Source organism: Candoia aspera, chromosome 5 (assembly GCF_035149785.1).
Source record: "Candoia aspera isolate rCanAsp1 chromosome 5, rCanAsp1.hap2, whole genome shotgun sequence".
Taxonomy (NCBI): domain Eukaryota; kingdom Metazoa; phylum Chordata; class Lepidosauria; order Squamata; family Boidae; genus Candoia; species Candoia aspera.
In genome coordinates this window covers 96,445,136-96,458,982 of record NC_086157.1, presented here as the reverse complement: position 1 = coordinate 96,458,982, position 13,847 = coordinate 96,445,136, and the positions used below count along the sequence as shown (strand labels likewise).

The 13,847-nt window shown below is 36.5% G+C and overlaps 1 protein-coding gene across 1 annotated transcript in view; it reads right to left on the bottom strand.

The window, feature by feature from the left end:
* Positions 1 to 2,268: 2,268 nt before the first annotated feature.
* MICU2 (mitochondrial calcium uptake 2) overlaps positions 2,269 to 13,847 on the bottom strand; it is a 74,300-nt gene continuing 62,721 nt past the window's right edge. The window contains exons 9-12 of the mRNA XM_063305766.1: positions 10,113 to 10,284; positions 9,803 to 9,911; positions 7,566 to 7,723; positions 2,269 to 5,275 (exon numbers count right to left, since the gene is read on the bottom strand). Of these exons, the coding sequence (XP_063161836.1) occupies positions 5,171 to 5,275; positions 7,566 to 7,723; positions 9,803 to 9,911; positions 10,113 to 10,284 (544 nt within the window). The 3' untranslated portion in view covers positions 2,269 to 5,170. The remainder of the gene's footprint in view (positions 5,276 to 7,565; positions 7,724 to 9,802; positions 9,912 to 10,112; positions 10,285 to 13,847) is intronic.

Below are 13,847 nucleotides of genomic sequence, written 5' to 3'. Positions count from 1 at the left end.
ATTTACAATTCATTTTGCTATTTAAACAGTGCAACTAACAGGAAGAGAAATGAAACACCTAATGGAGAGAATAGTTGTAAGGTGACTTCAGAATGGTTGTTTCTAGTATGAAACAGGTACTTAATATTTGAAAAAAAGGTGTGTCGGTAATTTGGGAAGTGTTTGAATTTGAAACACTCTGTGTACAACATTATTTCAAGATGACTGAAATAGCATTGAAACAGTTCCCCCCCCCATACTTGAACTATGATATTAATGATACTAATGAATTAATTTTAATGGATGAATTAATGAAGCCCATGATATTAACATTTGGGTAGACTCATTTTATGTCCCATGTATTCTTCCCATGCAGTTGATGAAAGTAATAAAAAAAATTGGTTGCTTTTCCAGATACAAAATCAATGAGAATAAAACAAAGATAATAGCAAGGCACTTAACTTCTGAGGAAGAAAATTTTGTGTATGAAGAAACTGGCTGTGAGATAACAAAAGATCCAGTATAATATTTAGGACTTTACTTGACAGGATGCAATAAAGACAATTACAATAAACAATGGAAATAAATGTATCTCACTATCTTGAGTTCTCCCATGTGTCCTCTGTCTACTCTCTTTTCCATTTTTTGTCTTGCTAGCAACCAAAATCTAGACCAGAACACATCTAGTGTGGGGATCCAAGGGGTTCCCTCACCTCTAGCTTTTTACTCACATTAATGCACAATCTATAAATGATTGGTGCTTAGTGTGAGTTATTTATGAGGTCATTGTGTTCTCTATAGTTGCATTACATAGCCCTGAATTCAGTGAAATACTATTTAAATGTTCCTGGAAGCTTATATGGGAGGATATATTCTTGGCATCTGTTGTTGACTTTCAGGTACTGACTGTGGAAAAGAATGTTTTCCCAAGTATGCCTGGTATATTAACTCAGTCTGTTCCTAGAAAATGAAAGCCTGCCATCTTCTGTCCAAGTTTTAATAACATTTTTCCCCAGCTTGGTGCCAACTTCAGATATCTTGAAGTACGAATCCTAGCATGAGTCAAACTGACTGAGAATCATGAGCTGTAACTGAAGACACATGCAGATGACCAGCCTCAGCAACTCTTCTACATGGATGTGGCAGATACTTCAGATGCTGCAGCTGGTCTCAAATGCAAGTCAGGATTGGTCCAGGAGAGAATGTTGTACCAGGTCAAAAAAGGGTGTCTATTTATTTATTTATTTGTTTAAATTTATATCACCGTCCATCTCCCCCAACGGGGGACTCAGTCAAATACAATTCTATGCACTGGTTTGGATTCATGTTTTGAATATTCCATGGTCTGTCTGCATGTTCCATTAATTATATATCTGCCAAAGGTAATGCCATGAGTAGAAAGCTCATTAGGCAGCAATTAAGTCTAGAGCCTTTGTAGTAGTAGTGCCCTCTCTATAGAACCTCCTGCCAATGAGGGCCACCCATCATCAATTTTAAGGGAGGGGTTTGTCAGGGCTCTTCATTGCAGCCATAATCATAGCCGTAATCATAGTTTAGACTTTGTAGAAGTATCAAAAGGTTTTGACCATTAAACGACCTGGAAGTGTTCTGAATCCTAAATATGGTTTCAAGTCCAGAACACTTCCAGTAAAACTGGAATATTTCTTGTGTGCTTGGAACAATTCATTTAAGTTTGTAGCATTCCAAAATAGAAACATCTATTTTACACATCTCTATTAAAGTCCAGGTAGTTTCAGGCATCACCAGAAGTATTTATAGCATGGCTATAAATCTTGGTTCTCCAGACATTTAACTCTTATTCACAACTTGGCTTATTCAACAGAGGATTCACAGATGGATCTTGGCAAGATTAATCTCTTTTTTGCGGACAAGAATGAAGCAGATTTACCTACTGCAATACAAAGAAATCAAAATCTCTATAGGTCTATGCTCCAATCTTAGAGCTATAAATTCTAAGCTTTTTCCTCCTTCCTTTCTGAATATGTCATTCTCTTGATGGTCTTGGAGGTACCTTGTCTATATGACATAATGGTTCTCTTGGGCCTGTAACTGCTGTTCCTGCCTTGCTAGTTTAATTCCTTACAGATAGTGCCAATTTATCATCACCATCATTGCAATCATCATTTCTCCCTGTTACATTTAGCTAGTGCTATTATACTGTAGGAAGACACAGAAATGTTCTATTCTTTACTTATCTAAATGTTAAGTGCTGGATTATTGGATCTGCTTTTTCTCTGTGACAATAAATAAGCAATAATATTTAAGGAATAAATGTTCCCAAAGATTTTTTTATTAGCAGATAAATAAATCACAATTATAAAGTTTTTTTAAAGAAGTAAAAAAAATCAGGATATGAGTCAATTCCAATATTTAGAAGTAGCCAAAGCAACAGTCAAATTGTACTAAACCCTGAGACTCTAGACAGTGCAAAATGAAAACTAAATGATAACAGTCTGGAGAATGCATAGCAATGGGATGTGTGTTATCCTAATTACAAATATTGTTGATGTTCTAACATTAATATTCTTGCTAGTAGAACAAAATGGGATCATAGCAACAAGCTAGTAAACAGGCAAAGGATTATTTATCTAAAGCAGCGTAACTATGCAGCCATGCTTCCTTGAGTTGTCAGTACAATTTTTCACTGGCTATTTTTTTCTTCAAAGGAGTGTGTGTGTGTATTACAAAATCAGCAAAATCCATTGAAGTATTATGATACTATCGTTATTGTCAATGTACTTTCAACATAATCCTGTGTGTTTACTTAGAAGAAAGTCCCACAAGGTTCAATTCAGCAGTTTTAGTATCATAGGCTATCATTACTGTGAATTTTGACACATCTTAATATATGGAATCCAAGAATGTTCTTCTTTGCATCAATTTCAGCTGCCATTCCACTTTAATTTCTTCCAATTCCCTTAAGATGATTTAAGACATTCACCGTTCAGGAACAATGATTTTAGGATTTAACTATAATGCATTTAAATTACTGAACTGTTTACTCTTCAAGGTTCCCATAACTAAAATATTTTCCACAGTCTGAATAAAGGCCATTCTCTGAATGAGCCCAGTGGAGTTCCTAAGATAACAAATATAGCAGAATGATTTGATGTTACAGAACTAATTATCTAAAGGTCTAAGAATTTCTGGTGAAGAGTTTCAAGTTATGTTTTCAATCATACTATTTGTGGGGAAAATCCATTAGAGGTGATTTGGATAGAGAAATTGTTGGGTAAAAGGATTAAGCTAAGGCTGCAATATCTGGGCTGCAAACGTCCACTAGTTAGTAGCAAAGAGATATAGATATTACTCACTCCTTGCTCATTTAAAACAGACTAATTTAATCTCTGAAGGCAGCCATGATTGAAAACTAAACTTTATTCTGTGGTGGTCAGGCAGAGAAGATAGTGAATGTAGATGCATGCTTTTAAAAAATGAATTTTTCATGGACCAGCCTCAGGAAAGTTGATCATCCAGTTATTAAGGGAAAAACAGTCACTTCAACATTTATATTACCATTACATTACATATTATGTTATATATTTATTCATCATTGTTATAACATTATCTCTCTCTCTGCTCTAGGAGGTCAAGCTGATGAATCTCCCCTCATTTTAACAACATTGCAACTCTCCTGTGAAATCGGCTGGCTTGAGTAAAAGTGATTGGCCCAAAGTTGCCCAGTAAACTTTAAAACTGAGTGATGTGAATGAGGGCTTCCTTGGCCCTAGTCCAACATTTTAACCAATATACTACACTGGAAGAGTGTATATATATAATTCATATATGTAGCATTATATGCTATTAATATTCATTAATTACATGCCCACAAGCTTAGCTCAGGCCAAGCAATTATTATATTAAGCAAGGAAAGCAGGCAGGAATTTAAACAATGAATCTGATGGAACCTGACAGTAAGCAAGGCTACAAACCAATATACAGTACCTATATCTACTAAAATTAATTTTCTTTAATGACTTCATTGTGTTGAGCTTCTAATCTATACGCACTTGCACAATTTACAGTCTTCCAGTTCATGTAAACATTTTTGTATTTCCAGCTTAGAGTGAAAGATGCAAACTCCTGGGCAAACAGAACAGATACAAACTACAGAAATATATGAAGAATGTAATAAAAACAAAAATACAAAAATGTTCAAATGCCTATAAGATACTGTGCTCTAAGAATAACTTTTGCTTATTAATTTCTTATCCAGAATTTATATTGAATATTTAAAGCTCAAAATCTTTAAAATATTTCAGTATTTAGGGAGCACTATTGTGGGGTTTAAGATTTAATGTGAGTCAACCCTTACAAATAATTCTGGAGTTGTGCAATTCTGGTCAGTGACCATAATAAAAACTCTACTCTGCTGTTGTATTTTTCATGCTTTTCTTCCCTTTAATTCTTAAAAATGTGGGTCTTCCCACATGCCTCCATTTGTGAGAACATGTGTACAATTGAGAATAGTCCTAAAGCAAATTCTATTGCTGTAGGGATGTGCAAAATGTTTTATGAATGGAAGGGCTAGTTTCAGGGGGTCTGCATCAGGACCAAAACAAGCATATTTATGAGAGAAATGCTTTGGGTGGAGGGAGAGAGCAGGAAAAGGCTGAAGAGGTAGGCTGTAGCCAAGGGGAGGCAGGAGAAGGAAGGTGCTAAAAAGATTAGGAGGGGTCAATTGCATATGCTGCATTTGAAGCCAAGGACACTGGAAATGGTGGCGGCCAAGGGGAAGTAAGGAAAGGAAGATGCTTTGAGTGGTGGGCTGGGCTGGTGGCTATGCCATGATTGAAGCCAAGAACATCAGCAGCTGAGGTGAGGAAGGACAGGAAGGGCTGGGAAGAGCAGCAGGTGGGCTACGTGGTCGAAGACGGTAAGGGGGGCAAGGTTCAGAAGGCTCCTCCTGATTTTGTTTCAGCTGAAATCTGGAACAACCAAAAGTGTTTTGGGTTTTGATTCCATCAAACTGCAGCTTCCCTGAATGATCCCAAAATACAAAACATGTTTTCCTTTTCATGCCCACCCCATCAAAATCAAATAATGGATGCGTTAGATATTTAATTGTTTTCAGTGATTGTGTGTCACCTAGTATAGCCAATCTGTAAACAAATACATGAAAAACAAAGCAAATTTGAAAGCTGAGTAACAAATGATCTGAGGGATACATTTAAAAAGGACTCTTCCCAGTTTGCTTCCAAACTTCTTTTGCTCCTTTAATGGTTTCTCTTTTCACACATTTCCAGTAACCTTGGACTCCTTGCTGCTGAGGCACCTGTTTAAAAAAGTAGCAGTTACCAATCTATAATTTAAGTTGCATTTTCCCCAGCTGGTGACATAAGATGAAGTCAGCCAATCAGATCCATCTGCCTGCCCTGCTTAAACATAAAATGGTTAAGTGATCTGTCAACCATTCTTACTGGTTCAAACACAGCTGCCTGATTGCAGGACACATTACTTTTGGCCTGGTTAATCATCTATAAATGAACTTATTACAACCACAGATACTTTTTTGTGGTTGGAAGCAGCTGGACATCCTGCTTTATGATTAGGGAAGATCTTTAAACTATGACCAGAGGGACCAACACAGCTCTTGAAGGGCACTTCTGCAGTTTAGCTGTTTTATGATTAGGTATGACATGCAAATACAAGTCTCCTTTTTGGGGCAGGGTGGCATATTCACTACTTGGTTCTTCCATTTAGCCATTTAACTAATTATTTTGTAGCAAGAGCTAAAACCTGAATTTGCTTATTTCTGTCTTCCTCATCCCTTTTTCCTTTTTGCAGGGCATATATTCAGCCTCAACTATTATTTAAAAATGCTTTGAGTACACAATTACAAATGTGGCAAATACAATTAAGTTCTCTAGCCCCCTTTTATTCTTTTAATGATTACCACCATTAGAAGCTTTGGGATTAATAGAATGAGTAAAGTATCCTTTGACTTGGGGGTGCCTCCTGGTGACCCCAAGGACATATTGATGTTGCTTTCTGGAAACAATGCAGAAAGTTTGCCACTGCCTTCTGCACTGTGCTGTGGTCTATAGCACAGGGATCTGCTGGTGCTCTCCCATCCAATCTTAGCAACAGTATCCACAAAAGAGATCCTGTCTGAGAAATTGGGCCACGATCCCCACCCCTTTTGAACAATCATTGTGACACCACATCTACATTCCAAAGGGATGGATCCGGTGGCCTGATGCTGCTTTCATCAGGGCGAGCCTGTGGATGCCCATGGTGCTTAATTTTTTTGAGATCAGCCAAGATTAGCTGGGTGAATTCTACCAAATATGGGTATAAGATTTTGAAGAAAATGATTTATAAAATGTTAACATAATTAAACTAAAAATCACTTATTGCAGGCTTTGCAATTCTGCAATAGAGTCCTATATCTATTAAGTGTTAACTTTTTCTTTAAACCACCAGGGATAACAAGATCCCTTCTTAAATTTTGTGAAGGATTGAAAAATATTATAGACACTAATTTTTGGATATGAAGTAGACTATCTTGGGCTATTAGGGAGCTAAGATAATTCTATAATTGGGGATGGAATCAAATCATAAGTTTTATGATCTGAGCTGTTTCTCAGACCCAGGAAAGTGCTCTGCACCAAGAAAATATTATTTTTGGTTTTCTGTTGATTTGGTACACCCTATTAATGATCCTTTTGGGTGTTACTAATTTTAACCTATTGACATATCTGGCATACAGAATGTTCTCACTCTTGGCCTTTGGTCTTTTCTCACAGATTAAGTTGAGAGACCCCCTGTCTCCCATGAAATCTGCCCAGCCAATTTGATCCTGCAGGGTTGGAGCACTCTAAGCACCTTTGATTAAACAATGTCATCTCTCAGGACCCTGGAAGCATGTTTTTTCTGTAGCAGCACCTGCCCTCTGGAATGAGGTTCCCCCTAAGATTCAGATGACCCTCACTCTACTGTTGTTCAGACAAGCTGTGAAGCTTTGGCTCTTCACCCAGGCTTTCAGCGAGGGACAGTGAGACCCCTCACTTTATCGTGTTTGCCTTCTTTTTTATTTTTTAGTCATTTTATTGTAATGTCTTTGTTTGATTATTGTGAGCTGCCCAGAGTCACTGACGGTTCGGTGACATACAAGTTTAATAAATTAGATATATATAAATATAAATACTATATACATAATATATATGTATGTATGTATGCATGCATGCATGTATCTATACACAAACATACAAACACTGCAGTAGCACAAGACCCATCTCAACCCAGTGCATTGTATGGATGTCCACCGCTGGCTTGTTCAAAGAGGGATGACAGATACAACTGTATTAAACAATTTGTATGCTAACTCTTATTATAAACCACTTGTTTTAATAAGATATTGTATATTTATAATCTTGATAAACGGATAAATTTCTACTAGGACACATATGCTCTGTGTGTGTTTAATAAGATACTGCATATTTATAATCTTGATAAACTGATAAAAGTTCTACTAGGACATATAATCTCTGTGTTGTTTCCTTAATTTATTAAAACAGTGAGGCAATTAGACATTTGTACCAAACATGTGAGGGAACAATTACCCTTAATCCACGATGCATCCTGTTTTTGAGAACTCCAAGGAACTCTGCGTGGCTGAGGCAATTATCTCCATCTAAATCAAAGATCTTGAAGATGGTGTCCAAAACATTATCTGAGAGCTCCTGTCCTGTGGCCACTTTCACAGCTCTCTTGAACTCCGCTAACACAAGCAAAGATAGTTCATGTTTCCATTAAAAATCAAAATAGCTAATTTTTGCTATTAACTAATAGAAAGGTGGTTTATAAATCTAAAGAATAAGGGATTCTGAGTACACTCACATAATTAATAGTGTGATCAGGGAATCTGTGCCCATTGCTATGCTTAAACGGCTACATAATACTATATTTATTGAATAATTACTATGTTTTACAGAAGTAGAATCAGTTGCTTTATGGAAAATATGCAGCTTTTTACCTGAATCTGCTTTTGGAGCACAGAAATTTGCCCAGGACACAAAATAATTGAATCACAATATTTTATTTTATTTATTTAATTTTATTTATTTTCTATCCCACCTTTATTATTTCTACAAATAACTCAAGGCAGCGAACATATCTAATACTCCTTCCTCCTCCTATTTTCCCCACAACAACAACCCTGTGAGGTGGGTTGGGCTGAGAGAGATTGACTGGCCCAAGGTCACCCAGCTGGCTTTCATGCCTAAGGCAGGACTAGAACTCACAGTCTATTGGTTTCTAGCCCATTGCCTTGACCACTAGACTCCTTTTATGTTTCTGAAGGAATAGGTTGTTTTCTCTTGAGTACTTGTACTCTAAAAGATTTATGAAATCAATCTATAATTAAATTTTTCCTGAGTTTGCTTTGCTTTGCCTTTCTCTTCTAAGGCCCTTTACTAACTGCAGTACAAAAAGTCACTCTGTACAATCACATTTTATGAAAATATATAGAACAAGGGGGAAAAAAGGAAGATAACATTTAATCCAAATGCCATGTAATTTTAAAAATCAAATCTATATCAAATGGGGGTTGTTACGCATTTTTAGAAGAATGAAGGATATAACAGTTCTATCCTAGCAATGGATTAACAACAGATGATGAGGGAAAGTAGGGCATTATAAAACAAGGCAAAGATGTTGTTCATTTTTGAATTCTATTGTCTTATAATTTATTTACATAAACGGTAGGAGCAAACTGATTCCGTGTCTTCTTCTCGAAGGTTCAGCTTTGCAATAAGGAAGATTTATAAATGCTATTTCACATACTGCATATATGCATTCTGGTTTTTCACTACTTTTTGTAAGAGGTAAAAAAAGAAATATTCTTAGTTTCTGGCAGAGAAAACCCATACACAACTGGGAACATGCATAAATATATCTTTTGCACAGTAAAAAGTGGATCTTTGTAAGAGTTCTTAAAATGTTCTTTTCTGGTTCTTTTTTAGGAGGGGAAGAGTTTTTGTGAAGCTTTGACTGGGAGATTTGTTTTAAAGGTAATGTTTTTTACTCCATTTTCCAAATCAGATCAATAGTTTGGAAGAGCTTTTGTTCATGCTCAAGAGCTATTTTTCCCTAATTAATTCAGAAAAAAATCCATTGACTCAATTTTCTGAATCAAACTGCTGAACTGGAGTGACAGTCTAAACTGAATGGATGATTTGGACTGAAATGGATCTGCACACCTCAATTCTAGAAGTATCGTAGCATAAGACCAAAGTGCACAGTATTTCTTAAAGCAACTTTTTAATATATTTTACTATTTTTCATCTTAGAAACAGAAAGGAGGCATCAGATTGCTGTCTTCCAATAATAAAGGGGAAAAAAAGCCTCTAAGTCCATCTTGACTGTTGGAGCCTTCATGGACACATCCATATATTTTTCCTGCCAGCAACATGGAAGTGGCTTTCCATTGCTCTCTTTTCCTTTCCAGGACCTACCCAGGCCTGATGCTGCTTAGCTTCTGAGCCCAGACAAAGCCAAGGTGGTGTTGCCACCTACTGAGGTTCCAGTTGAAAACCAGATAGCAATATTAACTGGGAATTATTTGTTTTTCCATTTAGAAACAGTAAATGTTGGAAACAATTCCCACTATTTCCTTTTCTGCATGCTAAGAGATGGTGGTTTGCCATCTTCTAGCTGTCATAATATGTGGTGAGGGACTGCATTAAGTTCAAAATAACGTTATAAAGCAAAATCTACATGATGGGGATTTTTCAAAATCCATGTACATTATCTTTTCATTCTGATTTCATGAGGATTGATGAAATGATGCACTTCTTACCCCGTTTAACAGGACGGCTGGCTACAGTAAACATTTTCATGGCAATTGAAAAATCTTCTAAACGATTTGTAAATTGGCAGAAAGTCTTAAATTCATCCATACTGATACTCTGGAATACCCAAAAGGGTGAGATGTTTAGTCAAGAGACCAAAATTCAAGCATTTTCATAAGGGATTTGTCAAATCACTATAAAATTATTATATATAAACAATCAATATGACTTGATTATATATTGCTGTACTTCAGAATGCTCCTCAGTTACATTACAGATGATTAATTTATTAATTCAAGATTAGTTAATTATACCAACCTCTCCTGCTTGGATTCTCTCTTTCACATTTTGCCAATAAACTTCATTATTTTCTTCATCAGTGAAATACAGCAACCACTCTACAAAATCTTCCTTTCTCATGCAGGTTAGACCTTTGGAAAACTGATTGAATTCCATTTCTTGTACTTCTGCTTGTAAATCCTGCATAAATCTAAAAAAAAAAAAAAAGAATAACACAGTTTAATTAAGTGCAGAAGAGGGCAACCAAATGATCAGGAGCTTGAGAGCTTTCTGTATGAGAAAAAGCTAAAATGTTGGAACTCTTTATTATGGTAAAAGGCGACTGAGTTAGACATGACTGAAGTATATAAAATCATGCATACCATGGAAAAAGTGAACAAGAAGTTTTCTCACTCTCTTGAAATCCTATAACCTGGGATCCTCCAACAGAGCTGAATAGAGATTTAGAACTGACAAAAAAGTACCTTTTCACAAAGCACGTACATTAATTGGCAGAGTTCATTACCACAAGATGTGGTGATGACTGCTAACTTGAGTGGCTTTAAAAGGGTATTAGATAAACTCATGGAGGGCAGGTCTATCAAAGGCTTGGAAATCAGTGTTACCTCTGGGTTGGGGGCAACATGTCTTTAATATCAGTTGCTGGGGAACAACGGTGTGAGAGGGCTAAGTCTTCATCTCCTGCTTGAAAGCACCCCAGAGGCATTTGGTTGGCCAAAACTAAATGTTAGATGGAGATGGCTCTTGGCCTGATCCAGCAGGGTTATTCTTCTGTCAAGACAATTATTTTCATATTTACATTTTTAGCCAAAGAATATTTTACTCATATCAACTGATGGCATTATGTAAATAACGAGTATCATCTTGGAATCACTGTTACTGGAGAATGCAACATACAAACTGTTAGCTTCCACCTCCTAACAGCAACAACTTTCATAACCTTCCATGCTGCAGAATAACAGAAATGAAGCTAAGAGGGCAGAGTTCTATGAGCTGCTGACTAACAGAAGGTGAGTGAAAGAAATTACTAGCTTTTTAAAAATTGCAATCTTAAATCCACTTACCCAGGAGAAATTAAGAAATGCCACAAATAATATGATTTCATTTATGTATATTAGTAAAATATTCTGAAATGTTGTGCTTGAGCAAGTCTACCACTAGGGTGCCCTCTAAATTCATCTATGTTCATGAGTAACTAAGCTGAAAAAATATTGTTATCTGGTATTTCTTTAAATTTGCCTGAATGAGAAAGCAGATTTAAACATGAAAGTAGATAAAGTACACATATGCTTTAATTAAAATCCCTCTAAAAAGAGACTAGTAAAATGCACTGAGAAATATAAAAAATAACAGATATGACAGATTGTTCATTATAAAATACTCTTGTTCAAACAAGCTAATGTTACTCTGATTCAAAATTTTGCTAGCAAATGTATCACAAACATAAATGAAATACAAATCAAAACAATAACTTATTTGCCATATATCACAAATGAAATAAAATTTCAATGTCTGTATCCCACCGTAGTTATGTGTAGTACCAGTTGAAAACCACTAACATAGGTTATAGAACAGCCATCACAGAAAAGCCATTTTTATCTCTATTCCTAAAAGGAGAAATGGGCACACATATCAATTTTGGTTTCCCTGAGTTTATTTACTAAGCTTTAAGTTTATTTTGCCCCATTTTTGTATCAATTTATGAACTACATAGCCAGCATCAAAATTCAAACCCACACATTTCTGAAAAGTACAATTGATTGATTGATTGATTTAGACGCTACCCAACTTCCAGAGATTCTAGGTGGCTTTTATCTCCAAAAGCAGGAAACGGTGAAATGAAAGAATAAACATACATATGTCCGGAACAAACGACTGAGTCCATCAAAAGAAAAGTAACCGAGGCTCAACAGCCACCTTAACCCGAGGCCTGGGAGACTTGCGGCACAGCTCCAGGGTGGGAATTGTACAGATCTCTGGGAGGATGCTATTCCACAGGGCAGGTGCTGTGACAGGGAAGGCTCACCATAGGCCCTGATCATTAAACAATTAAACATTGTTTAACTGAAGACCTTTTGATAAGACCTTTTCCCCAGTAGACTGCATTTGCATGTTATGTTCACAAGCTACACATGAACGTGACCTCACTTTTTTTTAAAATACTGACTTGAAAAACAGCAGAACACAAATCTAGAAAAATATAATTGTTAACATTTTCAAATAATGTATGATTTCAGGATGCACGCATTATGGAGTTCAGTGCTGAGTCATTAACTGAAAAAAGTATTTAGACACCTGGTAAATGGGGAAAGAATGTATAGGTAGGGCATCTTCATGGTATCAAATATTCCTATAGGAGAGAATATACAATACATAATTTATTCAATAAATAAATGAACAAGTATAATGATTTTGACTCATTTGTTTAATTGGGTTCTCTTATCTAGTTCTGGAGAACAGATCACGTTTTAGCTCCTATTTATGCAGAAATATTGAAAATCCAAAGGAGTTAACAAACTTTTAAGCACTACCATACGTAGCTCAGGGTTGAACTGTGGAATTCTTGGTGCTCTCTTGGTGCTGTGATGATGTTGAGATGTCTGCAAGCAAACAACCAAGCTCAGAGAGCACCAAGTACTCCACAATATCAAACATTACCAACTGTAAGCTATCACCAACTCTTTCTACATCTTGAATGATGATAGGACTTTCCAAAACATTTTTGTGCTGCAACCCAATCTGTTCCTACTTGATATCCACTCAGGTACAGCCCACATTTGCTAGCAGCCATTCCTGTCTCTCCCCTCCCCCCACACCTTTTATTAAACCATGTGAACATTTGACAAAATCCAGATGCTCCCTGGAGGAAACAAAACATTCCTGTTCCTTCTTCCAAGGTAAGCCAACTGTAGCAGCAGCTTGATTAGGTAGTTCTAGGTGGACAGTTTCTGTATACCGTCTGCTCTCTCCTCAGACAGAATGAAACAAGAGTAACTGCATCTTTTGCTTCCTTTATCCACTGTTCACTCCTGAGAAAGCTGATTTTCTAGATCCATTTTAATCAGGTTTCATCAATGATTTGGCGACAGAAACCAACCTACGTACCCTGTGGAATTTTTGATGTGAAAGCAAAACACAGGAAAATGGGGGTAAAGGTGGGGTGGAGCCTTACTGGGGCATAGGGATCCATTCCTAACCATGATGATGCCAAAATGATGCAATGTGAATCATCACTGAGGCTTCAGCTCAACCCTGGTAAGATTGAGTGACTGTGGGTTTTGAGACCCCTGAATTCAGTGACTTTCCATCTTTCCCTCTAAATGGGGTAGAACTCCTCCTGGCTTGGTGCACAACTTGAGGATCCTTCTGGACTCATGGCTCTTGCCCAAAGAGCAGGAGACAGCTATAGCTAGGACGGGGTTTGTATGGGTTCACCTTATGTACCAATAGTGCCTGGACCAGGAGACCCTACTTATGATAACCCATGCTTTAGTTATCTCCTGGCTGGATTATTATTATTTTTTAAATAAGAATTTCATTAAGTTTCAAGCAAAGATAAAAGCTACAGAAAAACAAAAAAACTACAAAGAGAAAAAAAGAGAAAAAACTAAAGAAGTGTAGAAACACAAGAGAAATTTTTTTCAAAATAACGAGAAGAGGTGACTTCCGACTTTTAACAGCAAGGATATACAAAAATTTTCCATAATCAATTCCTTACTCTATATTAAACCAAAATCACATTATTTCTATAAA